Source organism: Acomys minous (genome assembly GCF_964271855.1).
Source record: "Acomys minous genome assembly, chromosome: 17".
Lineage (NCBI taxonomy): Eukaryota > Metazoa > Chordata > Mammalia > Rodentia > Muridae > Acomys > Acomys minous.
Window position 1 is genome coordinate 22,993,771 of NC_140500.1, and position 26,704 is coordinate 23,020,474.

The 26,704-nt window shown below is 45.9% G+C and overlaps 2 protein-coding genes across 3 annotated transcripts; one reads left to right on the plus strand and one right to left on the minus strand.

The window, feature by feature from the left end:
- Positions 1-15: 15 nt before the first annotated feature.
- LOC311588402 (uncharacterized protein) lies at positions 16-1,406 on the plus strand. Of its 2 annotated transcripts, none has more exons than XM_084765982.1 (2): positions 16-307; positions 503-1,406. In XM_084765982.1, exons 1-2 carry the CDS (start codon positions 277-279, stop codon positions 1,117-1,119), a joined length of 648 nt encoding a protein of 215 aa, XP_084622108.1. In that variant the 5' UTR covers positions 16-276; the 3' UTR covers positions 1,120-1,406. The 2 variants fall into 2 exon arrangements, with proteins under 2 accessions (XP_084622108.1, XP_084622109.1); XM_084765983.1 differs by having other exon boundaries at positions 611-1,406.
- An 11,100-nt stretch (positions 1,407-12,506) lies between these two features.
- DPPA3 (developmental pluripotency associated 3) lies at positions 12,507-17,032 on the minus strand. Its single transcript, XM_084766390.1, has 4 exons — positions 16,663-17,032; positions 13,833-14,086; positions 13,180-13,215; positions 12,507-12,974 (listed from the first exon to the last, which is right to left on the minus strand). The coding sequence occupies exons 1-4, from the start codon at positions 16,748-16,750 to the stop codon at positions 12,867-12,869; spliced, it is 486 nt and encodes a 161-aa protein (XP_084622516.1). The 5' UTR covers positions 16,751-17,032; the 3' UTR covers positions 12,507-12,866.
- Positions 17,033-26,704: the final 9,672 nt, after the last annotated feature.

The window sequence follows — 26,704 nt, forward strand, 5'->3', positions numbered from 1 at the left end:
GGTTGGTATTGGGGCTATAAAACGGAGTAAACAGAAAGAGTGTGAAGAGCTATGCAGATAGGGGAGGGGCTTGGGAAATGACTCAGTGGAGAAGAGAAAGTTTATGAGCAAGAGGAGTCAGTGAATGAAAGAACTCTAAGGGGGGGGGGAGAAAAAAGAAAAAAGAAAGAAAGAACTCTAAGCGAATACCATGAACTGGGCACCTTCCTCTTCAGCACTCGCTTTTTTTGGCGTTCTCCTCTTACCTGAGACAACAGAGCGCCACAGACAGAGCATATGATGGGGAACGGCAGGGGCGCTATCATCGGTAAACTCAGTCATTTCTCTCCCTCTAGTTACTATTCTTTTTTCTTCTTAGGTCCCAAGATGGCTGGACAAGGGACGAGACAAGGGGGCGTGGTGGCTATGATCCTGCAGATGAGCAAAGAGTCCACAGATTTCTATAAGGGGCAAACAACGTGGCTTGTTATGTCGCTGCTTTATCTTTCCTTTATATATCTAGCGGAAACGCCCTGGTTTAGTAGGAAGAACGACTTTCAGTGCCACGGGAACATCTCCGAAGCCTGTTTAGCTGAGTGCTACAACGATCATTTCTCTATTCCTGTGATAGGCATCTGGAACGTTACTGGCTTGACCGTCTACTCCATCTTTTTTATGATGGAGTTCTCCGTCTTTCACAATTTAAGCAAAAACATATCGTATCCACAGCAACCCTCGGAGGAGGGGCCATCCAACACACCGGCCTATCACAAAAGTGACGCGAAAAGGAAGGAGACCATCGTAAGCTTGGCCACGGAGAAGCTCCTGTTGTCCGCATTCCTTGTCTACTACCTGGTTCAGCTGTCCATAAAAGGAGGCCTTATCATCATCATGTGGTTCTATCAACAACCCATGGTTAAGGAAGACATTTGGTGCCACACAGCGGAGTGTCAAGGGCCGTACTTGTGCGTGCTAATGGCGAAACAGGAGAAGTTAATGGGCATCGTACTGATGACGGTCCTCTCTGTGATAATCATCACGTTCTGCATTATATTCTTCCTGTATACCATTAGTCTATATGCTCTCACGAGTGTAATTCTGAGGGACACACAGACTAAATTCCAGCAGCAGTCCAGATGACCACTGATCCAATGTGGGACGCAAATAAAACTAGACTGTTTTTTTTACTATACCCTGATGGTTTTTTGTTTTTTGTTTTTAATTTAAAAAAAATTTTTTTAATGTATATAGTGCCTGCAGGCCAGAAGAGGGCACCAGATCTCATTATAGATGGTTGTGAGCCACTATGTGGTTGCTGGGAATTGAACTCAGGACCTCTAGAGGAGCAGACAGTGCTTTTAACAGCTGAGCCATCTTTCCAGCCCCTACCCTGATGTTCTTGTCTGGGAAAACTACAACTGCTACATGACAAGCCTGGTTTCTTCTTATACAAGTAATTGTTTCTGTTTAAATTTATGTGTATGGGTGCTTTGCCTCCATGTGAATATGTGTGTGCAGTGCCTGCAGAGGCCAGAAGAGGGTGCCAGATCCCCTGGGACTGGAGTCACAGACTCCTGAGCTGGGAATTGGGTGGGTGCTAAGAACTGAACCCAGGTCCTCTGAAAGAGCAGCCAGCGCTTTTAACTGCTGACCCATTTCTCCAAATCCAAGTAATCATTTCTTTTCTTTCTCTCTTTCTCTCTCTCTCTCTTTCTTTTTTCTTTCTTTTTCTTTTTCTTTTTCTATTTTGGTTTTCCAAGACAGGATTTCTCTGTGTAGCCTTGGCTGTCCTGGACTCCCTTTGTAGACCAGGCTGGCCTAGAACTCACAGAGATCATCCTGACTCTGCCTCCCAAGTGCTGGGATTAAAGGCGTGCGCCACCATGCCCGCCCCTGTTGAAGTTATTTTTATAAAGCAGTGTTTCTACTCTTAGCTTATTTCTTGTTGTTTTTTTTTTAAGATTTTATTATTATGTAAACAGCGCTCTGCCTGCATGTACACCTGCAAAAGAGGGCATCAGATCACATTACAAATGGTTGTGAGTCACTATGCGGTTGCTGGGAATTGAACTCAGGACCTCTGGAAGCGCTGACAGTGCTCCTAACTTCTGAGCCGTCTCTCCAGCCCTTAGCTTACTTCTTAACTCAGCTATCACACAAACAATTGAGACTCTTCTATAACACAATCTGAGCAGGTTAAGTCTGTTCTCAACCCTCTGTGCTATTTTGTCTTAGTCCCAGCAAATACCCCAGCTATACTTGCACCTTGTAGCTTTCCTCGGCTCCAGCTCCTTCCTTCTGATCTTTCTTGGACCTCTGCCCATGGCTGAATCCCCTGCTTCTTCTAATTCCTCCTGGAATAGGAAGTCCAGCCCTATTCCCTCCCCTGTTCATTGATTGGCTGTAAGCTGCTTTATTGACATATCAAGGGGACAATTGGGGAGTAGAGTTTAGACACACCATTTAGACAGAAAATCAGAATTTAAACTTCTCAATAACCTCATGCCTACATAGGTCCTCTGGAAGAGTAGCATGTGTTCCTACTTACTGAGCCCTGTGTTATTTATACTTAGTTGTTTATATTGTTGTTCTTTAAAATTCAGGAGGGGTCATGCTAAGTGTTGTGTGTAGCCATCAGAGGATGACTTGCAGGTGTCCGTTCTGTACTCGCACTATGTGAGCCCTGGAGAAGAAACTCCTTCAGGCTTAGTGGTGGTAAGTGGCTTCACCTGCTGAGCCGTCTCTCTGGACCACTAATGTGAATCTCTGAAGCAGAGTTTCACTGAGCATCCTTGGCTGGCCTCAAACTTCCAACCATCATCCTCCTGCATCCTGGGATCCCAGGCATGGACCCTCATGCTCTTCACAGCGCTATTTATTTTGGATTTTTTTTTTTTGAGACAGGGTTTCTCTGTGTAGCCCTGGCTGTCCTGGAACTCAACTCTGTAGACCAGGCTGGCCTCAAACTCAGAAATCCACCTGATTTTTGGCTCTCTAGTGGTAGAATTAAAGGCATGTTACTTATAAAGAGCACAACTGCTTGAAATGATTCACTCCTCCAATGCCAGCACTTGGAAGGTGAAGACAGGAAGATCAAGAGTTAGCTGGGCATGGTGGCACACGCCCTTAATCCCAGCACTTGGGAGGCAGAGGCTGGCAGGCCAGCCTGGTCTACAAAATGAGTACAGGTTATCTAGGGTGACCCAGAGAAATCCTATCTTGAAAACAAACAAACAAACAAACAAACAAAAAGATCAGGCGTTCCAGATCAGCCTCAGCTACATGAGAGTTTAAGACTTGGTTGGACCACAGGAATCTCTGTTATCTCAGAAAACAAAATTAAAGAAATAGCACCGTTGTGGCACCTTAGCCTGGACACCCTGCAGGCAGAAAGTGCTATGTGCTAACACCCACTGAAGGCTTCTTCAATGAATATTCCCTGGCTTTGGAGTGTTGGCATCGGCCTCTCAGATGCCAGCTGGGTAGATGACACCCAATTTGGAAGAAGTAATAGTTCTATTAATAGCAAACAGTCATTTCTCTATAAGGAAGTGATTGTTACAAACATGCAGCTGGGAGGAATCTGAACGGCTTATCTCAAGCACGTGTGTGTGTGTGTGTGTGTGTGTGTGTGTGTGTGTGTGTGTGTAAATTCTAATTCCCCCAAAAGATGAAGTCAGTTGTCCTGGTTTCCCAAGAATCTAGAATGGCAGAAGACATATGTAAGGTTACCTGGCTTGATTCAGGGTAATCCTAGCCAGCACGGTGGCACACAGCTTTAATTCCAACACTGCACTTTGGGAGGCAGAGGCAGAGGCAGAGTTCCAGGACAGCCAGAGCTACACAGTGAGATGTTGTCTTGATAGACAGACAGACAGACAGATGGACAGACAGACAAACCTCCAAACACAAAACAAAATCTGGATAATCTCAATGAGCTCTGTCTTATTAGCCAGATTTTGCCTTCGCTAAGCTTCAGCCTCACCAGCCATAAAATAAGACTTGTCACATTTTCCTAAAATACATCTGTCTTAGTTTCATTGCTGTGAAGAGACAGCATGACCACAGCAACTCTTATACAGGTAAACGTTTAATTTGGGGCTGCACTACAGTCCACAGAGATTTAGCCCAAGTGCTGGGATTAAAGGCGTGTGCCATCACACCCTGCTGAGTTCTAAATCTTGATCAACAGGCAGCAGAAGCCAGCTGTGTGCTACACTGTGTCTAGTTTGAGCATATATGAGACCTCAAAGGCTGCCTACATAGTGACACACTCCAACAAGGCCACACCTCCTAATACTACTTCCTATGGCCAAGTATTCAAACACATGAGTCTGTGGAGGTCGTACCTGTAATGTAAATTCTGGAATTTTGGTTTCTTTAAAAACACAAAAATATGCTGGGCAGTAGTGGTACACACCTTTAATCCAAGTCTCGAAAATAAAAAAGCAAACAATGACAAATCAAATTAAAAGAAAAAAAATTAGGCCAAGCATGGTGGTACATACACTGGGAAACACAAGGATTATAAGTTTTAGGCTTGCCTGGACTACACAGTAAGACCAGACATAACTCCCCCCCCCCAAAAAAAATATGCAAACAAGTTAGCATATAAAATGTAAGAGCTGAGCCGGGTGCGGTGGCGCAAGCCTTTAATCCCAACACAGGCAGAGGCAGGTGGATCACTGTGAGTTCGAGGCCAGCCTAGTATACTAAGTGAGTCCAGCATGGCTAAGGCTACACAGAGAAACCCTGTCTCAGAAAGAAAAAATATGAGGTGGAGAAATGGGTAAGCTGTTAAGAGCATTTACCACACAACTGGAGTTTAGGGCCCGGGCACCCCTTGAACAAGACAGGCATCCCAAGGACAATCCTGTAACTCCAGCGTGGAGGGAGGGAGAGATATGAAGAACTCGGTGCTTGCTGGTTTCCAGTCAAGCTGAGAAAACTAGGACCCCAAGAGGACATCCATGTGTGCTGGCCTCTCACACGTGCCAGCAACGCATAATGTGACTCATAGGGAAAAATAAGAAAAATCACTTGTAAAAATGTATATATTTGGTATGTAAGCCATACTGAGGTACTGGGTCCTGTTTGCTTCACAGCTCATCGATCCAAATGGCAGGTAAGAGAAAGGTGCTTATTTAATCTCCTCAACTTATGGCCAAGGGACATACCAGAGCACTCCCAGCTCCTTGAGGGACTTGGTGGGCCTGCACAGTTGGCCTTGTTAGATGTGTAACAGCTGAGCATCTTGAATTAGGGCCCTAAGAAGGAAAGCTCTGTATTCTAAGCCATGTTCAGTCCAAGTAGCCCTGCATACTGGACAGGACGAAGAGAGCTTTTACCTGAGTTTAGAAGAAACTTTCATCCTGAAATCTAGTGAGGCCTTGTAGAAAAAGAGAATAGAAATCTCAGCTACCTCCACAGACATTGTGGTGTACATGTTTAATACCAGCACTTGGGAGGCAGAGGTAGGAAGGGCTGGGCAGTGGTGGTGCATGCCTTTAATCCCAGCACTTGGGAGGCAGAGGCAGGTGGATCTCTGTGAGTTCAAGGCCAACCTGGTCTATAGCGTGAGTTTCAGAATAGAAAAAAAAGGGTGGGGGATGGAGGGAGGGAGAAAGGAAGGGAAAAAGAAAGGAAAGAGAAGAAAGAAGGAAGGAAGGGAGAGAGACAGACAAGGTTTACAGAAATGGTTTTATAAAATTGTTGAGAACTAGATTTCCTTTTTTTCTTTACTTTTTTTATAAAAAGATTTATTACATTTATATTATATGTATATGGTGTTTTGCCTAAATATATGCCTGCACACCAGAAGAGAGCACCAGATCTCACTATAGATGGTTGTGAGTCACCATGTGGTTGCTGGGAGTTGAACTCAGGACCTTTGAAAGGACAGACAGCGCTCTTAACCGCTGAGCCATCTCTCCAGCCCAGGAACTAGATTTCTTATTGTTTGGAGACTGCTTAAATCCAGCATCACAATGTAATGCCCAAGTTGTGAGACCTCCCTCCCAAAGACCACCAGGAATCAGCTGGATGCAAATCACAGAATCTCGTTATTTCAAGATCAGAGCCTGGACCTTCTGGCCCTTCATGAGGAGGGAAGATGGCAGCCCCTAGTGCTGGGGAAACAGGGGTTTTTAAAGGGGGCGGGCAGTGTTTCCAAGCTGTTTCTAAGCCTTGCTATTACATGTTAGGTCAGAGGGATACAGGAAAGTTGCCCTTTAAGCTGACTGGCTGGGGGACCAGGCATAAGTGAGGGGACCAGGGCTAGACCTCAGGGGAAATTTTTTAGTTTGTTCTGGTCAGTGTGACCTGTAGCTCTGATTGGTTAGCCCTGGGTGCAAGGTTACTAGTAGGAACAGTTACTAACTATATGTTTGTGGCTTGCCCTGGAAACTCTGGGGCATCGGGGAGGGGGACAGGGTGCCAGGTGCTCAGACCTTGAACACAAAACGGCATTGGTTTGGTCTCTACAGCTTCTGTTAGCTTTATACAGACACCCAAGGCTTATTTTGGGACACCGTGACTTAGCAGAACAGACCAGGTTTTTGCTTTCTTCCCCCCCCCTTTTTTAAAAGATTTATTTCATATATAGTGTTCTGCTTGCATGCATGCCTGCACACCAGAAAACGGCACTAGATCTCATTACAGATGGTTGTGAGCTACCATGTCATTGCTGGGAATTGAACTCAGGACCTCTGGAAGAGCAGACAGTGCTCTTAACCACCGAGCCATCTCTCCAACCCTGCTTTTTGCTTTCTTGCTCAGACATTGAGGATCTTCTTGTGGTCTTCACCTTTGAAACCTTTCCCTGTAACCAGGACATACCTGAGACTTGGCATTAAGGCTGTCAGTGGCCCCCCCTCCCCCTCCATAAGTGTTAAAGGCAGACTCGGGCTTGATTCTCTGAACCCACATAGTGGCTCACAACCATCTGTTAACTCCAGTATCAGGCCATCCAACATTTTCTTCTGGTTTCCATGAAAACCAGAAATATATTCAGGCAAAACATCCATGCAGATAAATTAAAAAAAAAAAAATCTCAAAAAAAATTAAACTTTTATTTTTTTAAGGCTAGAGCTGTGGAAGATGCACATGCAACTCCTGGTGTCACAGGAAAGAATAAAGACTGAAAATGAAGAGCCGGTGGGAAGGCTTAGATGCAAACAGGAGGACCTGGGCTTGATCCTAGTGGCCACAGGAAAAGCCAGCTGTGCTGGTGGATTGTAATCCCAGGGCTGGGGAGGTGGAGACAAGTGGACTCCTGGGGTTCCTTGGCCAGCTAGGGTAGCCCCAAGTCCCAGGGAAAGATCCTGCCTAAAAAACTAAGATGGATAGCTTCTAAAAATAATCCTAGGTTGACATAACTTCACACACACACACACACACACACACACACACACACACACACACACACACACACACTGATAGTAAGCCAGGTCTGGTGGCTCCTGCCTGCAATCCCTGAAGGGGGAGGATGGGGCAGGAGAATCACTTTCAGCTCAATGCCAGCCTGGACACTAAAAACAAGGCAAAACAACAATAGTAAAACAAACAAAATCCCAGCCACAGGAACATGGCTGTATAAGAACAAAAATAAGAAATAAGACCATAAGAAGTCAGGCTAGAGAGATGGCTCAGAGGTGAAGAGCACTGACTGCTCTTCTGGCGGTCATGAGTTCAATTCCCAGCAACCACACAGTGGCTCACAACCATCATATAACATGATATGATGCCCTCTTCTGGCCTGCAGATGTACATACAGGCAGAGCACTGTATACAAAATAAAAATGAACATAAGAAGTCAATGTGGGGGCTGGAGAGATGGCTCAGCGGTTAACCACATGGTGGCTCTTAACCATCTATCGTGAGATCTGGTGCCCTCTTCTGGTGTGCAAGTGTACATGCAGGCAGAGTACTGTATATGTAATAAATAAATCTTTTTTTAAAGAAAAAAAAAAAAGAAGTCAATGTGACCAACAGTCTAGAAATTAAGAAAGGTATGAGGTCACACAGTTAAAATCCCAGCACTGGGGAGGTTAATGCAGTAAGATAACCAGGCTACACAGAGAGACCGTCTAAAAGAACCATCCAGCCGGGCGTGGTGGCGCACGCCTTTAATCCCAGCACTCGGGAGGCAGAGGCAGGCGGATCGCTGTGAGTTCGAGGCCAGCCTGGTCTACAAAGTGAGTCCAGGATGGCCAAGGCTACACAGAGAAACCCTGTCTCGGGAAAAAAAAAAAAAAAAGAATCATCCAGCCTGGTGACACATGCCTCTAATCCCAGCACTCCGGAGGCAGAGACAGGAGGACCTCTATGAGCTCAAGGCCAGCCAAGTCTATAAAATGGCTGCAGGCGAAAAGGAGTGGGTCCAAGGACAATGAACAGCTAAGCAAGCCCTTTTGGCTCAGACTCCCCCAACCCCCCACCCTCCCCACCTGCATGCTTTTGTCCCTGTCCTCTGAGCATGCCCGCAAATGTCTTCAGAGAATCCCTGAAGCCTTAGACTTTAAGGGTGAAATAGTAAGGAAGGACAGTCGTCAAAACCATTTGAAAAGGGCCAACAAGGACCCTGATGGCAGTGTCTGCAGCCAGGCACACTATGTGGTGCCACTTGATGGCATAGGAAGCACACATTGCCCCTCTGTAGCCCAAAATAACAGGATGGTATCACACCACAGGCGCCAGGCAGCGCCGCTGTAATAAATGGACTTTACCTCTAGGTGGTGACCGGCCTTTGTCTTCTCTTGCCAATCCAGAGAGGCCAATGCAGAGACCTTTTTCTGAGACAGGGTTTCTCTGTGTAGCCCTGGCTATGCTGGACTCACTCTGTAGACCAGGCTGGCCTTGAACTCAGAGATCTACCTGCTCTGCCTCTGAGTGCTGGGATTAAAGGCATGAGCCACCACTGGCTGACAGAGTTTTAAAAATTCTCTTAAAATTCCTTCTCCCCTCCCAGCTCCACTCCAGTTTTTTTCCTTCCTTCTTTATTTTCATTTTTTGGTTTTTCAAAACAGGGCTTCTCTTGTAGTCTTGGCTGTCCTGGAACTTGCTTGGTAGATCTGGCTGGGCTTGAACTCAGAGATCTGCCTGTCCACTGCTGGAATTAAAAAAACGTGTGCCCCACTCCTGCTAGGAGGATGCTTCTGTTTTTCTTTTCTTTTTTTCTTTTTCTTTTTTTTTTCTCGAGACAAGCATTCTCTGTGTAGCCTTGGCTGTCCTGGACCAACTTTATAGACCAAGCCAGTCTCGGACTCACAGTGATCCACCTGCCTCTGCCTCTCAAGTGCCGGGATTAAAGGTGTGTGCAACCACCGCCCAGCTAGAAGGCTTAAGATGTTTTTTCATTTCCAGAATTCCTGTTCCCTCACCCTCACCCCACCCTGCCCACAGCATTCCCCACCAACCTCTGAAGTTTGGCTGGCTGAGTTTGCCTGTTTTGTTTTGTTTTGTTTTTGTTTTTTGAGACAGGGTTTCCTGTGTACCCTTGTCTATCCTATACTTGCTTTGTAGACCAGGCCAGCCTCAAACTCAGAGATCGACCTTCCTCTGCCTCCCGAGTGCTAGGATTAAAGTCGCGCTTGCCTACTTTTCTGAACCTGACCTGGGTGAAGACATAATTTTTCTTCCTTTTTTTTGTTCCGATGTTGGCAGAGCCCAAGTATAAGACAGGGTTTCTTGTAGCCTTGGCTGATCTGCCTGCCTCTGGCCCTCAGCTTCCCTCCTCACTGTGCTGCTGGTGGCTGACCTGGCCCATCTTACCTCAAGTAGCATTGCTTCTGCAGGACTTTGTCTATTCCTTTTTTAAAAAAATTCTAATAAACGTAAGTTTTTGCTTGTAACCATTCCTAAATTATTTTATTAAACTAAGACTCCTGTGAGAGGCTCGGCTTTGGTGGTGCTCGCCCTTAATCCCAAAGCTCTGGGGGTAGAGGCTATCCTGATCTACAGAGTGTGTGCAAGACAGCCAGGGCTACACAGAGAAACCCTGTCTTGTGGTTGGGGACACCTGTATTTTAATTATTTAGCCCTGGCTGTGCTGGACTCACTCTGTAGACCAGGCAGAGATATACCTGCCTCTGCCTCTGAGTGCTGGGATTTTGTATACAGTACTCTGCCTGCATGTATACCTGCAGGCCAGAAGAGGGCATCAGATCACATTATAGATGGTTGTGAGCCACCATGTGGTTGCTGGAAGTTGAACTCAGAACCTCTGGAAAAGCAGCCAGTGCTCTTAACCTCTGAGCCATCTCTCCAGACCTTAATTAGAACTTCTAAATAGAGTCAGGGTTACATAACAGATGGCATTAGACTAATTCAGAGTATGGGGAACTTGACAAACAACTGGCCTGGTTTCAATGGAAGAAACTTGTTTGGATCCTAGACTGAAAAAAAACCAAAACTTCGGGGAGTCGGGCATGGTGGCTCACGCCTTTAATCCAGCAGTCAGAAGGCAGAGGCAGGTGGATTGATGTGAGTTCGAGGCCAGCCTGGTCTACAAAGTGAGTCTAGGAAAGCCAAGGCTACACAGAGAAACCCTATCTTGAGAAACCAAAACCCAAAACTTCAAACGAGGTGGGATGGCATGTCATAAGTGGCCGCATTGGATCTGGAGGCCAGAGGATCATGAGTTCAAGACCATCCTCAGCTAGATAGTGAGTAGGCCAGCCTGGGCTACATGAGAACCTAAATCACGGAGAACATTCTGGAATCCTGGTCAGTGGTAGAGAGCTTGCATAGTGCATACAGGTGTTCTAAACCCACTAAGCAAACATAAGTACAATCCCCTAGGGCCCTTACAAAGATGCAGTTGAGGGCTAGCTCAGGATTAATGTGGGTTCCTAGTAAGGGGAGTGGGGCCTGTCTCTGACAGGGACTCTCGCCAGCTTTTCAGTCACTTCTCCCTGGCATGACTGCCTTCCCAGGCCACAAAGGAAGAGGACAAGCTGGGGATGGGGTCAGGGGAGCAGTGGCTGCAAAGGGGGAGCTCCCCTCTTCTAAGGAGTAGGGGAGGGGGTGCTGGGGGAGGGAGGGGCTGATAGGTGAGGGATGGGGCTACAACCAGGATGTAGTAAGTGATTTTTTTTTTTTCCCAAGACAGGGTTTCTCTGTATAGCCTTGGCTACCCAGGACTTGCTTTTTAGACCAGGCTGGCGTCGGAACTCAGAGATCCGCATTAAAGGTGTGGGCCACCACACCCGGCATTTGAATAAAAATTTTAACGCCAATTTGGTAAGGCACTAGACTTCAGCAATGGTCAAGGTTGTACTGAAATATATTTCTAAGCTAAAGGGAGGTATTTGGCACCTAGTACACAGGCTACTCTGATCAAATCCTTCCTGAAGACATTGCCAGAAAACAAAAGGTGCCCAAAAGGCAGTATTTGGGGAAACTACAGCAAAATACCAATGGCCCACTGACCACATTTCACTGTAGGAAAATTCCTTGAAAGTGAAGTCCAGGAGAAAACAAACAAACAAGCCTCACAGGTGGGGCAGGGTGTGGTGGCTCACACCTTTAATCCCAGCACTGGGGAAGCAGAGGCAGGCAGATGCTGCCCAGGACAGCCAAGGCTACACAGCTGTCTTCTGACAGGCACACCAGTGTGCAGATGACATACACACAGTTCCAGGGGCCACTTTTTCTAGTTTTCCCTGCCTTCCTTGACTGTGTAACATATGCTAGGTTACATATACGGACACACAAAACTGAAAGAGAACCTCAAAACTGAAGGTTTTTTTTTTCTTCCAGGACAGGTCAGGTCATGCTGCCCTTGCTATGTTTCAATTTTCCTAATAAAGCTTTTCTTTGTAAACATTTTAGTGTGTGTGTGTGTGTGTGTTGCACACATATGGAGATCAGAGGACAACCTGTAGCCAGGTCTGCTAAGCCATCTTGAGTCCAGAAATCAAAAAAAATTTTTTCTTTTTTGTTTTCGGAGACAGGTTTTCTCTGTGTAGCCTTGGCTGTCCTGGACTAACTTTGTAGACCAGGCCGGTCTCGAACTCAGTGATCCACCTGCCTCTGCTTCCTGAGTGCTGGGATTAAAGGCGTGCGCAGCTGCCGCCACCACAATTATCACTCTTGAGATAATTCCTAGACAAGTCACCTAGTCTTGCAAGCTTTAGAAGCCAAAATACCTTTTAATTAAAAAATTAAAAAAAGGGGGGGGGGGGCTGGAGAGATGGCTCAGTGGTTAAGAGCACTGACTGCTCTTCCAGAGGTCCTGAGTTCAATTCCCAGCAACCACATGGTGGCTCACCGCCATCTATAGTGAGATCTGATGCACACTGTATATATAATAAATCTTTTTTAAGTAAAAAAAAAATATTAATAAGTCATGTGAACTGGGCGTGGTGGCATACACCTTTAATCCTAGCACTGGGGAAGCAGAGACAGGGAAATTGCTGTGAGTTTCAGGCCAGCCAAAGCTACACAGAGAAACCCTGTCTCAAAAACAGAAAAACAAAAAAAACCAAAGCAAAACAAAACAAGACAAAAAACCTCAAACGCCAATGTTTAATCTGTTCTGTGGATTTATTTATTAAAGATTAAGATAATATCACCTTATTACAAATTTCTACAAACTAGAAAATCTGAAGATCTATTACAATTACCTTCTAAACCAAACCACAGCAAATTCTATTTACATTCTCTAACCCCAGACTTGAGGCTTCTCAAACTCCCAAAAATACCGTTGACTGATTCTTGTTTCTTTGGACAAAATTAAACTTAAGTCATTTGTGAATATTCAAAGGCCACACATTCTATATAACTTACAGGTTAACACCTTTGGAAAAGATCGCCTAGGGCGGTTAAAGTTGAAGATCCTTCACACCTGCTTCGTGGTACTAACGGCAATCAGGCCGGTGCACAGTTTAATTTGACTCTGAATTTTCCCCTATTTTAGCATTCTCAGAAGGATCCCACCCTCGATACAGGCAGAAAGTGCAGAGACATCTGAATGGCTCCCTTCGCTCTTCGTTCTGAAAGAAAGGGCAGGATACCGTCAAAGAAACATAAATCCCCATCTACTGTGGAAGTACTTGGTTCCGTAACCAGAATTCCTGGGAGTGGGGGAGGGCGGGAGGGATGGGCTGAGATAAGATCATCACCCCCACCCCCACCCCCACCCCCCCCTTGGGCGAACAGCCATTCAGCCCACCCATAGGAGCAATAAAAAGTATTTACCTCATTGCCTTCATTACTTTTCAGTTTCTTCTCAATCTTCAAGAGGAAAACAAAAACAACAATTATTCAAAACTATCAAGACAAAGTTAAAACACCTACTATGTGAGAAGGCGTTACTGGCCAGCACCGTGCAAGCAGAGGCCGGAGGACTGTTCTGGGCTCCAAGTCTAAATTAGCCCTCCCTGTGTGGTCACCCAAAAGCCTGTAGTCCCAGCACTGGAGAGGAATGGGGGGGTGGGGGTGGGGGCAGGGCTATGGGTTGAATTAGATGCCAATTTGGGCTAACGGGAAGACTCTATAAAACAAAAAGGAGTAACTGGCCTCTGACACACGCCTGCAGACCCAGCACTCAGGGAGGCAGAGGCAGGGGGATAGCTAGTCTGCAAAGTGGGGAGTCCAAGGCAACCAAGGCTCCAGTGAAACACTGTCTAGTCAAACAAAATAAATAACACACACACAAAGGGTCACTTTATTTGCATATAGCTCAGGCTGGCCCCAGACTTGTGGAGCAGAGGATAGCCTTGCTTCCCGGTACCTAGTAAACACTGGGAATTACAAGCAGTCACGGCCTTGTCTAGAAAGGTGCATGGCGGCAGCTTAGGTGTCATTCCCGGTTATTGGATCTAACAGCCTTGTCCCCAGACATAACTCACCCGGAAAAATCTTCTCATCCTTGCTATAGGATCTTTCTGCACGGACAGTAACGTGCGGACCCTTCTCTTGGGAAAGGCACTTTGAACCTCCCTTAAGATTTTCTGACTTCTGTTCTCAGAGAGTATGGTCTCAATCTGGGGGCGGCGGGAGCGCCGTCGCCGACGACTACGGCGTTCTGAGGGCCTGGTGCTGGCGTTGAGGTTCAGCTTCTTCATGACCTTCACTAAGGTTTCCGGCTGTAGGATTTCTGAAACTAGAGGCGAAGAGCCCCTGGTGTAAGATGCAGTAACCCAGAGAAACTAGGCAGGGGGTGAGAGACAGAGACTCCCCTCTTCTCAAGAGGTAAATCCTGAGCACAGGACATGGTCATGGTAGACCCCAGGCAGAGAGATCTGCTAACACAACGCTTCTGTGGAACTTCTTTAGTGTGTACTAACTAGGCTGTGCACACTGTTCCAGAGGCCTAACTGCCTGTAACTCTAATTCCAGAGGGGCGGCATCCATATGCAAGAAAACACAGGCAAGATAGATTCTCTTCCAGATAAACCAATTGTGCTGCCAGGAATGTGGCTTAGCTGAAACATCTCCAAAAAAAAAAACTAGGTGTTGTCCCAGAGCCCACGTGACAGCTCACAACTGTCTGTAACTTCAGTTCCACAGGGTCCTGACACTTTCTCATTAGGTACACACAGGAAAACACCAACGAAAATAAAATAAATTTAAAGGAAAAAACCCGAATAATGCATAATAAATAAATAAACACCTAGGTGTTGATTTTTTCCTCCTAAATCTAATAGAATGTGGCCCAAAACCTTCCTATTGGACTTCTATGAAAACAGGGCATGTTGGTAAAACCTTGCTCTTTCAAATTTGAATAATCAGCCGGGCGTGGTGGTGCACACCTTTAATCCCAGCACTCGGGAGGCAAGTGGTGGATTGCTGTGAGTTCAAGGCCAGCCTGGTCTACAAAGCTGAGTCCAGGACAGCCAAGGCTACACAGAGAAACCCTGTCTCAGAAAAAAACAACAACAACAACAAAAAACAAACTTGAATCATCACACCCAGTGGATGCCTATCTCCTGCAGGAAACTTACCACTGCTGTTCTGAACAAAAGCCATTAAATGACAGCAAGGCTGCTGGGTGCATGTCTTTAATCCCAGCACTTGGGAGGCAGAGGCAGGAGGATCGCTGTAAATTCGAGGCCAGCCTGGTCTACCAAGTGGATCCAGGATAGCCAGGACTGCACAGAGAAAAGACAGCAAGGCTGAGCCCGGTTGTGGCGGCCCAAATCACCCAGTATTTGGGGCCCCGACAGGATAGACAGAATTTGACTCTATTCTTGCCTAGACAGTGAGTATTAAGTCAGGAGGAGCAACAGTCAATACTGAAAAAAGGGCTGGAGCCAGGCCTGGTGGTACACGCAGAGGCAGGCAGATCTGAGTCAGGTCAGCCTGGTCTACATGAAAGACCCTGTCTCAAAAAAAAAAAAAAATCGACACAAACACCACAAAATATAAAAGGCTAAGGAATTGTCACACAGAACTGGAATTAAGGGGCTTACAAGTAACTGCCAGGTAATAGGACAGTTCAGGGCAAACATCTTTTCCTTTAAGATTCTCTGTCAGGCCAGAAGGGAGCTAGCAAGGAGGGGGAAGGGCTTCTCGGCCTCCTGTCTCAGTGCTGAGAGCCAGGAGGTGGCAAACTTGCAGGCCCTCAGGCCATGGACCCACCTCTCCTGCAAACAATTCACTTGAATCCCAAATTTAGTTGGAAAATTGCTCCCAGAAAGCAGGTTAAAAACAAAACAAAACAAAAAACCCAGGCTCAGGAGGACATGGTAAAGCAACAACAAATCCAGGCTCAAGTTGGGAGTTTAAGATTCCTGTGTAATCAGCAGGCAGATCCTTTTTTTCCCCCTTTTCTTTTAGCCAGTTTGTAGCTGGGCATGGTGGAGCACACCTGCAATCACCTCAGCACTCAGGGAGGCAGAGGCAGGCAGGTCTCTGCGAAATTTGAGGCCAGCCTGGTCTAAAGTAAGCCTAGGCCAGCCAAGGCTACGGAGAAACAACAAACAAACAAAAATAGGCGAAGTGACTCATGCCTTTAACTAATTCCAGCACTCAAGGAGTCTGAGCAGGAGGCCCTATGAGTTCCAGGCCAGCATGGTCTACTGAGAAACCTTGTGTCTTGAAAAGCCAAACCAGCAAACAAGATTCCTGGCTGAAAATAAACTCGCAGCAGGGCACACGCCTTCAATCCTAACACTTCAAATAAAACAGGTTTCTGTGCTAAAACAAAGCACAAACAACAAAGTGGATTAAAAACAAAACAAAAAACCCAACTGCAGCCGGCCCCTCTGCCTTTTCCCTAGGATTTCAGAGGCAGGGTTGGAGGCCGCAGGCCAGCCGCCTCAAACACAAATATATAAACATAATAAAAGTCAGTGGCTGATGGGAAAAGGCTGTCCCACCATGCCGTAATCCACATCCTGGCTGTCTCAACCTTTCCCATTATGTCCCCTAACGTGGTCCAAAGATTCTCAAGTTTCCCGAAACTGGGACTCCGCAGTTTTACTAGTCCCTTTCTGGTTCTTTTTGTTCCTTTTTGAGCCAGTATTTTCTCCCCGAGGAAAGCACGGATCCTACCACCTCTGCGTTGGATTTCCTTATATCTGTACTGTAGGTCACACTGACTACCAAACGCCCCGTAAAGGATGACCTGAAACTTGTGGTCCTCCGTCTAGCAAGCGCCAGCCTAGTAAGATGAGAAGGGAAGCCGCTTACAGACTTCCCCAAACCGTGGCCGGAAAAGGCCCCCGGTCAGCCTACCTGAATCATCTGAGGAGTCTTCATCGTACTTCTGAGCAGTTTCTGGGTCCACAAATGAGTCCAACATCTCTGATGGCTCCTCCGCCATAGCGCTGGGCAGAAGCCTCAAAGACTAGCTCCAAACAAGATCGCTTGTCTTGGGAAAGGCTAGGATCTAAACTCCCAACTAGGAGAAGCGAAGTGAGCCAGCAAATGAGGGCTGGCTTCCTTTTAAACTACCCGTAAGGGGCAGGGCGTGGTGTGGCGCATGCCTTTTAAACCTAGCGCTCAGAGGCAGAGGCAGGCGGATCACTGAGAGGTCAAGGCCAGCCGGCTCTACAGAGAGTGAGTCCAGCACAGTCAAGGATACACAGAGAAAGACTGTCTCGAAAAACTAACAAAACAAAAACAAAAACAAAAAACCTACCACAACGAAAAACCCACCACAACAAAAAAAAAACCCAAACAGAACAAAACAACAACAACAAAAAACTACCAGTAAACCAATCTTCTAGACTAGTTTGATGCTAATGAAGCAGTGATTAAAGGACACACCTGAATTAAAGGCAAGTCATTCCGCCTGTAAATTAACTATTCCCAGCTGGGTGTGGTGGTGCACACCTTTAATCACAGCATTTAGGAGACAGAGGCAGGCGGATCGCTGTGAGTTTAAGACCAGCCTGGTCTACAAAGCAAGTCCAGGACAGCCAAGGCTAGCTAACACAGAGAAACCCTGTCTCGAAAAACAAAGAAATAAACAAACAACTATTCCTCTGCTTTGTCTAACCTGTTCAAAACTGCTAACCCTGCTGGCCATGGTGGTGCATGCCTTTAATCCCAGCATTAGGGAGGCAGAGGCAGGTGGATCGCTGTGAATTTGAAGCCAGTCTGGTCTACAAAGCGTGTCCAGGACAGTCAAGGCTACACAGAGAAACCCTGTCTCGAAAAACAAAAACATAAAACAAAAACAAAACAACAACAACAACAAAAAAAAACACAAAAATTCCCAAACAAACAAAAAAATCAAACCAAACAAAAAGACGGAAAATTAGTCACTCTTGTTTTCCTGAAATATAAGGGATTTTGTTATGTTGTGTTTATGCCTTGTGGAGGACCAGTGATGGGTGAACTGGGTTTAAATGTTTTAGAATAGACACCAGTTCCCCTCCAGCTGCCAATTAATTACTAATTAAGTTAATTAGAAAGTTGCCTGCTGGCATGGTGGCATAAACCTTTAATACCAGGAGTCGAGAGGCAGAGACAGGTGGATCTCTGTGAGTTCCAGGCTAGCCTGGTCTCCAAATGAGTCCAGGAAAGCCAGGGCTCTGTTACACAGAGAACCCCTGTCTCTGAAAAAAAGAAAAAGAAAATGAAAGCTTCCTTTGCCTGCCTCATCTTAAATCTTCCAAGACTATTTCACTTTGAATGCTACTAAATAAACATGTGTTTGTTATAAACACTTAGGTGTATATTATATGATATATATTCCATATATATATATAATTTTAGGATGTTTAATGCTCGATTGTTCCAGAAACAATAGTATCTAATTGTTTAAAACTATGTAGTCTTTTTTTTTTTTTTTTTTTTTGGTTTTTTGAGACAGGGTTTCTCTGTGTAGCCTTGGCTGCCCTGGACTCACTTTGTAGACCAGGCTGGCCTCGAACTCACAGCGATCCGCCTGCCTCTGCCTCCCAAGTGCTGGAATTAAAGGCGTGCGCCACCACGCCCGGCTTGAAACTATGTAGTCTTAACTGTTCAGAAATTTGGTATGTATGGAAGGCTTGCCACAAGCTCAAGAGATCTTCCTGCCTCTGCCCCCAAAGTGCTAGGATTAAAAGCATGGAACAGCAACAAGAAAAGCATGGAATACCACCACCACTGCACCTTTTATGGTCTCTACTAGGTGGCCCAGGGGGACCTGGAACTTTTGTTTTGTTTTGTTTTGGAAACAAGGTAGACCTGGCTGTGCAGAAACTCACTGTGTAGACCAAGCTGGCCACCAATTCAGAGAGGTCAGCCTGCCTCTGCCTCCCAAATTCTGGGAGTGAAGGTTAGAGGCATATGTGTACTACCACTGCCCTGTTTGGAACTTTCAGTTCTGATGCAGTCTACACCAGTGCTGGCATTTGTGGCTATAAACATTTCTGAGCATCTAAACTAACTTTAGTTGGGAGTGGTGGCTGAGATCTGTAATCCCAACACCCAGGACAGAACAGGAGGATGTCTTTGAGTTCTAGGTCAGGCAGGGCTACTGTGTGAGACTTTGTCTGGGGGAAGGGGAGATGGAAGAATCAATAAAAAAAAAATTTAAGTTTGTAACTGACTTTTTTTTTTTAGGTTTGTTTTGTTTTGTTTTTGAGACAGGGTTTCTCTGTGTAGCCTTGGCTGTCCTGAACTTACTTTGTAGACCAGGCTGGCCTTGAACTCACAGCAACCCGCCTGCCTCTGCCTCCCCAGTGCTGGGATTAAAGGTGTGCGCCACCCTACTTTATAAATTGCTATCTCCCACCCCAAAAACACTTGGATTGAGTTGTGTCAAAGTGTACCAACCTGGGCCACTGTACAGAAAGTAGAAAGAAACACCAAGTTCCTAAGGATCTTGTGTGTTGTTTGCTTATTGGCTGGTTTTGGTTTGGTTTGGTTTTTGGTGTTTGTTTGGTCAAGACATAGTTTCTCTGTGTAGCAGTGGCTGTCCTGGAACTCACTTTGTTTTTGAGACAGGGTTTCTTTGTGTAGCCTTGGCTGTCCTGAACTTACTTTGTGGACCAGGGTGGCCTTGAACTCACAGCGATCCACCTGCCTCTGCCTCCTGAGTGCTGGGATTTAAGGCATGCACCACCACGCCCAGTGTAAAATTGTAGCGTTAAAAAAAAAAAAACCAACTTATTTAATTGTATATGCATTGGTGTGAGGGTGTCAGATCCCCTGGAACTGGAGTTATAGACAGTTGGGTGCTGCTCTGTGGGTGCTGGGAATTGAATCCAGCTCTTTTGTAAGAGCAAACAGTGCTTTTAACCACTGAGCCATCTCTCCAGCCCCCAAAATAGTGGTTTTCTAGTGTTGTTTCCAATAGACAACATTGACAAAACCTGGGTAACTTCTTTGATATGCAAATTTGAAGGGCTAGGTCAGATCAACTGAGTCTTGATAAAAATGCAAATTCTCAGACACCATTTCATCTATTGAGACAGAGGTCCAGGCCAGTTCTAAGTGCCCAATAGATACTTCCCCCTGCCCCAGAGTTTAATGGGGGCACTCACAGCCCCCTTGATCTGTTGCACCTTGTATCTATAGCACCTTGGATCTGTTGATCTACTCTCTTATTACTGGAAGAATCTCTTCACTTCAGCATCTGAGAATTCCATTGGAAACGTTAGAGAAAAATCAATAGAAGGCTCAAGTGGACTCTTGAGGCACAGTGGTATGGAGTTTGCCCAGCAGGCATGAGGCCTTAGTTTCAGGTCCCAACCCTGCAAAAGTAAACAAGCAAACAAACACACCTTAGGTGCCATAACAGGGTCTCTGTGTTAGCCCTGGCTGTCCTGGAGTCACTTTGTAGACCAGGCTGGTCTTGAACTCACAGAGATCCTCTTCCCTCTGCCTCCCAAGTGCTGGGATTACAGGTGTGTGCCAAGGAGCCCAGCTGGGTTTCAGATCTTGAGCTAGAGTTATAGGCCCTTACCAGGAAGAGAACTCCTGCCCTTTGTGCTTTTAGCACTAAGCCAACTGCTCAACCCCATTTTCATTGTTATTATTATGGCGATTTTGGGTTTGATAAAGATATTTTACTACAGGCTAAAGCATTAAAGTTAAGAGAAGGAAAATGATTCAGAAAGGCAGCGGAAAGTGGGTGTGGGTTTCTTAAAGACTTGTTGCTCCTAATTTAGGAAAGTACAGTCCATCTTGATGGAGAAGGGGTAGTGAAGTCCTCGGCTGTGTGAGCACAGGGCTGAGACACGTCACATCTAGGTTAACTAGGACCTAGAGTACAGGGAATTCTACCACCTCGGTTTTTCTGAGACTGGGTCTCCTGTAATCCATGACACCTGGAACTGAGAATGACTTTGCCCTTTTTTTTTTTTTTTTTGGTTTTTCGAGACAGGGTTTCTCTGTGTAGCCTTGGCTGTCCTGGACCCACTTTGTAGACCAGGCTGGCCTCAAACTCACAGCGATCCACCTGCCTCTGCCTCCCGAGTGCTGGGATTAAAGGCGTGCGCCACCATGCTCAGCTCGACCTTGCCCTTTTTACAGGGATTTCAAGCAAGGAGCCACCAAAGTATACTTACTAATTTGTTGTTATGTTTTGAGGTGGGGGCGGGGTCTCACTGCTGGACTCAGATTGTCAGAGTCTATTCCTGGAAGCCCAATTGAGAAACAGAGTCCAGAGTCGATGCAAAGGAACTTTATTAAACCGACGCACCAGGGGTCCACCAAGCTGCGAGGAGATGGAAGACCTCATCCTGCAAAAGCTGAGCCTTTAAATACCCTTTACAGGAGCAGAACCCAGCACACAGTGATTGCTTATCAAGTGATAGGCTAACAATAGGTGACCTTTTAGGTGAATGGGAGCCTGAGGTAGTAAATTTTAAGTAGGGTGAGATGGGAGCCGTAAATTCCGGGGGGGGGGGGGGGCGGGGGGGCAGGGTTGAGATGTAGGCTAGTGGAAAAATTTTAACTTGTTCTTCTCTGTTTACTGTTGTGTTGTTTGCCCTAGTTATCATCCTGTAATTTTTAACTTGCTTTGTTCAGCTGACGATGTTATTTTTATGATGGCTACGTCCAAGTCGCCTGGAATCTTCTATTGCTTAGCTAATAATGTTACTGCTGAGTTCAGGCCACCTGGGATCTTACATCTCCCCCCCACCCACCCACCCACACTTTCTTGTAACTATTTTACTCCTGAAACAGTGAGGTCAGAGCTTATGTTCTTTTAAATTGGCTCTATCACTAACCTGTTGAGTATGTAGGGGCCAAAGGTAAGTAAAATCATGAGAATGAAAAGTGGCCCAATTGGAGGTGGGTTTGTAACAAGTGTCCCCAGTAGTCTCACCCCCCCCCCATGTTTTACAGAAGGTACTGTGGCCCTCATGACTATTAGCTGGATGGCACCCAATCTTTGTTTGATATAATGGAAAACACAAAGCATGACTGGTTTAAACAGAAGTAAGAGTTTGCTTTTTTTTTTTTTCATAACCATTTGTCCCTCATGCCAGCGAGTTGCCCTTGACTTGGCGTCTCAGAATATAAAGCAGGAAAAGCGGGCGCTGGAGTCGCTTCCTCAGGCTGACATTAGGGGCGCTGTTATCAGGGCCTGGGAAGGCTGAAAAGCTAGTCAAAGGCTAATGGGTATCTCCCATGGTCTCTAATCAGAGACCTCAGAAGGATGAATTGTAACCTAGATGATATTATGTATCAATCAAAATGACAGAGGTGACTAGCCATATCCTGGTAGCTAGGCAGTTGTCCCAGTTGTCCCCTGTAGTAACATGGCACCATGGGCAGAGACAGTCTGGCCGTCAGGCACAGAGGAGCAGAAGATGAGAGGCTATTTCTGTGGAAGGAGAGTATGGAAGAGATTGACCTCACCTCATATTCAGCAACTTGAGGCAATGACTCTCCGGGTGTCCAGTTTGTCCACAGTACAGGCTGGGCCAAGCAGCAGGTGAAGCATTGGAGGCAGTTTTGCCCAGTGGTTAGAGACCGTAATCCAGAGTTAGATCCTCTGCCATGCCAAATCTTCTCAGAGACCATGGGAGTTACTGCTAGGATGCAGGATTCTTTGTCATAATTAGTTGAAATATTTAATGCCATGTTCAGCAGATCTCTGATAAGCTTGAGGACCAGCATACCCGTGCTCAATCCTTGTCTGCCTTTAGGTATCTGCTCTAAGCTACATCTCACAAATATAAAGCAGAATATTAAAATCTATAATCTGCAGATATGTGCTAGAGGACCACATCTGTCTAATTTTAGTATATCTGAATTGCATGTTGCTAGCTATATATTGGCTAATTATTTTAGAAAACACCTGTGATTAACTGAACTAGTACCTAACAAATCCCTAAGCTTTAATTATTTTAAACAGTTTGTGATAGTAGCTCTTAATTTTACATACCAGTTGTAGTTAAAGCAATTGAGAAGTAGAGGCAGGCGGATCGCTGTTGAGTTCCAGGCCAGCCTGGTCTACAAAGTGAGACCAGGACAGTCAAGGCTACACAGAGAAACCCTGTTTCAAAAAAAAAAAGAAAGAAAGAAAGAAAATTTGATATGACAACCATAAAACAAACAGTCTGACAGGCAGACCAAACAATGGAGTCTCGAGACTTTGACAACAGATTCCAAGGAAAATTAGAAGGCTAATTTTACTCTTCCTTCTTCAAGAAACCACAGACATACTTTACCCACAAAAATCTGAAAACTTGTTTAGTTTTTGTTCTTACTCCTCGTGTTTTGTTTTTGTTTTTGTTTTTGTTTTCCCGAGACAAGGTTTCGGTGTAGCCTTGGCTGTCCTGGACTCCTCGTGTTTTTAGCATATATTCTAATGTCTGCCCCAATACATATTTGCTACTTACTACTCTGTCCCATGTTTCTCTGCTCACCTTACTGCTTCTCGCCAAGCAGGCAACTTTGACGAAACACTTCCACTTTTCTTGAGTGAGAGAGCACTCTCCAAAGCAGCGTCCATCACTTAACCCCTCTTTTCCAAGTCCCTCTGTTTGGGCGTCATTTATCCCTTCCTTCAGGGCAAGTTGAACAGAGTCCCTGAAAGACGGAGTGGGGATTGAGGGGACAGAGACACAAAGAATGAAGCCAAGACAAATCCTGATTTGAGGCTCAACTTTATCTAAGCAAGCACTGCGGTTTATATAGCAAAAACACCCCAAGCTATTGTTACAAACTCAGTTCCCCCAGGCAGGCTGAAAAGAATGCATTCCTCTGAATAGTTCCTGGTCTCAGCCTTAGACCATCCAAAGGTCAACAACTCAGAGATCATAGCACGTAGTTGAAGCACGGCTCCCCACAGCGATCCGACGCCCCCAAGTGCTGGGATTACAGGTGTGTGTCACAAATGCCTGGCATACAGAGATTCTTTTTTTGTTTTTTTGTTTTGTTTTTTTAAAGATGTATTTATTATGTGCACAATGTTCCGCCGGCATGTGTGCCTCCCCACCAGAAAAGGGCACCAGATACCATTATAGATGTTTGTGAGCCACCATGTGGTTGCTGGGACTTGAACTCAGGACCTCTGGAAGAGCAGCCAGTGCTCTTAACCTCTGAGCCATCCCTCCATCCCCATACAGAGATTCTTTTACATCAGCTAGGAGCTGTGACAATGTAGTTGGTGGGGCTGAAGTCAAAATATCTATAGTTATGCTACCCAAAAGGAGCAGGCCTCAACACAGGCAACTAAAACTCACTCTCTCTCTCTCTCTCTCTCTCTCTCTCTCTCTCTCTCTCTCTCTCTCTCTCTCTCTCACACACACACACACACACACACACACACACACACACCCAAGTACTTGGTTTCAACATAAAATGTAAATGACAGGAGTGTAAAGCAGGAGAATTGGGAGCTTGAGGCTAGCCTGTGCTACCTAGTAAAACCTTGGCTAAAGGAAGACAAGAAAAGCAGGGTGTGGTGGCACTCGCCTTTAATCCCAGCACTCGGGAGGCAGAGGCAGGCGGATCAATGTGAGTTCGAGGCCAGCCTGGTTTACAAAGTGAGCCTAGGACAGCCAAGGCTACACAGAGAAACCCTGTCTCAAAAAACAAACAAAACAAACAAAACCCCAAAGAAATAAACAAAAACAAAACAAATAAAAAGAGGACAAGAAAAATCAAATATAAACATATATGTGTGTGTAGACATCAACTTAATTTTTTTTTTTTTTTTTTTTTTTGCTTATTTGAGACAAGGTTTCTCTGTGTGGTCTTGGCTGTCCTGGAACCCAGTCTGTAGAGGAGGCTGGGATTAAAGGTGTGTGCCACCACCCCTGGCTCATCAACTTACTTTTTATTTTTTATTCCTTCACAACTGTGTTTTGTATTACCAAGACCCCAAAGTTTGTATCTGCAATGCATGTCTCCTTAGATCCCAGGCTTTGAAGGTTTTATTCAGATAGGGTTTCTCTGTGTAGCCCTGTCTGTTCTAGAACTCAGTCTGTAGAGCCGGGTGTGGTGGTGCACACCTTTAATCCCAGCACTCAGGAGGCAGAGGCAGGTGGATCGCTGTGAGTTTGAGGCCAGCCTGGTCTACAAAGCAACTCCAGGACAGCCAAGGCTACACAGAGAGACCCTGTTTCAAAAAAACAAAACAAACAAACAAACAAACAAAAGAACTCAGTCTGTAAACCAGGTTGGCTTGGAACTCACAGAGATCCTCTTGCCTTTGCCTCCTTAGTGCTGGGATTAAAGGTGTGTGTCACCACCACCATCCCGCTAGTTTGAAACATTTTTATTTTGTTTGTTTTTGAGACAAGATATACCTCTGTAGCCCTGGCTAGCCTGGAATTCACAGCGCTCTGCCTGCCCTTGTGCCTGAAATGCTGGGATTGAAGGCAAGTGACACTCGCTGGCTTTGGGTTTTGTTTGTTTGTTTGTTTTTGAGAGAGGGTCAGGCTGGCCTGGAACTTCCCCTGTGGCTAAGAATGACTTTGAACGCCAGATCCTCCTGTCTTTGTCGCCTTAGTTCTGGTATTAGGCCTGTGTCACCATCCTTGGATACTGGGCCCCTCCTCCTCTTCCTCTTCCATCAATACTGGCAGATTAAACTCTGGATTTCTGGCTGTTTGTTGTTTAATGGGGTCAGGGTTGGGGTTGGGGTAGGTGGTGTGTGTGTGTGTGTGTGTGTGTGTGTGTGTGTGTGTATGCACACATTCACATTCCACTGCAAAGGTGTAGAGGTCAAAAGTGTGTGTTAGTTTTCTTCTTCCACCTGTGGTCTGGGGTAGGAACTAAGGCTCCATCTTAGGTCAGTGCCCTATCTGAAGTGAGTAGACAGCAGTTCTCACCTCCCAGGGAGAGAGCCCATGAGTAGCTTATAAGAACAGGTTTTACAGGTGGTGGCAGCGGCGGTGGTGGTGGCAGCGGCGGTGGCGGCGGCGGCGCACACCTTTAATCCCAGCACTCAGGAGGCAGAGGCAGGCGGATCTCTGTGAGTTCCAGGCCAGCCTGGTCTACAAAATGAGTCCAGGATAGCCAAGGCGACACAGAGAAACCCTGTCTCAAAAAAACAAAAACAAACAACAACAACAAAACGAAAGAAAGAAGAAAGAAAGAAAAAAGAACAGGTTTTATGGGGCAAGAGATGGCTCAGAGGTTAAGAGGTCTGTTCTTCCAAAGGTCCTGAGATCAATTCCCAGCAACCACATGGTGGCTCACAACCACCCATAAATGAGATCTGTGCCCTCTTCTGGTGTGCAGGCACTCATGCTGGCAGAATACTGTACAAATAATAAATAAAAAAATTTTAAGGGCAGGTTTTATAAACACAGCACAGGAACAGACACTCCCAAAGCCAAGTGTGATGGCTCACACTCGGCACCCCAGCAATGGAGGTAGAACCTGGAGATCATGGAATCCAGTCACGGCCAGTTTCAGCCCCACATTGGAGTTTTAGGCCGCTGTAAGCTGCTCTGTGCTGGCCTGAGTTTGAGCTCTGCGGCTCACATAACGGTAAAAGTGGACTTGCTCAAGGTGCCCTCTGACCACCACACATGAACCACCCAACCCAGAAATAAACAGATCCATTGAATAAAACAGTTTAAAACTGGGTGCCACCACACTCAGCTAACATTTTACTATTGTTAAAGAACACAGTCTTATGCCTTGTCTGGAGCAAAGTTGATATGCCATAAATGTCCTTAGAATAGTAGCTAAATCAATCAACCTGGTGCCATATGCCTTAATCCCAGCACCCCAGAGGCAGAGGCAGAGGCAGAGGCAGAGGCAGAGGCAGAGGCAGGTGGAATCTCTGGGAGTTCAAGGGCTACCTGATCTCCAAATTGAACTCCAGGCCAGCCAGGACCACCCGGTGAGACCCCCACCTCAAAACACCACA

What these genes read in the sequence shown, in the direction of transcription:
- LOC311588402 (XM_084765982.1), top strand. Translation starts at nt 277, where the DNA reads ATGATGGGGAACGGCAGGGGCGCTATCATCG. An exon ending in CGGCAGGGGCGCTATCATCG is followed by an intron (nt 308 to 502) that starts GTAAACTCAGTC and finishes TTATATATCTAG; the next exon opens with CGGAAACGCCCTGGTTTAGT.
- DPPA3 (XM_084766390.1), bottom strand. Translation starts at nt 16,750, where the DNA reads ATGGCGGAGGAGCCATCAGAGATGTTGGACTCATTTGTGGACCCAGAA. An exon ending in AGACTCCTCAGATGATTCAG is followed by an intron (nt 14,087 to 16,662) that starts GTAGGCTGACCG and finishes CTTCGCCTCTAG; the next exon opens with TTTCAGAAATCCTACAGCCG. An exon ending in GGATGAGAAGATTTTTCCGG is followed by an intron (nt 13,216 to 13,832) that starts GTGAGTTATGTC and finishes TTCCTCTTGAAG; the next exon opens with ATTGAGAAGAAACTGAAAAG.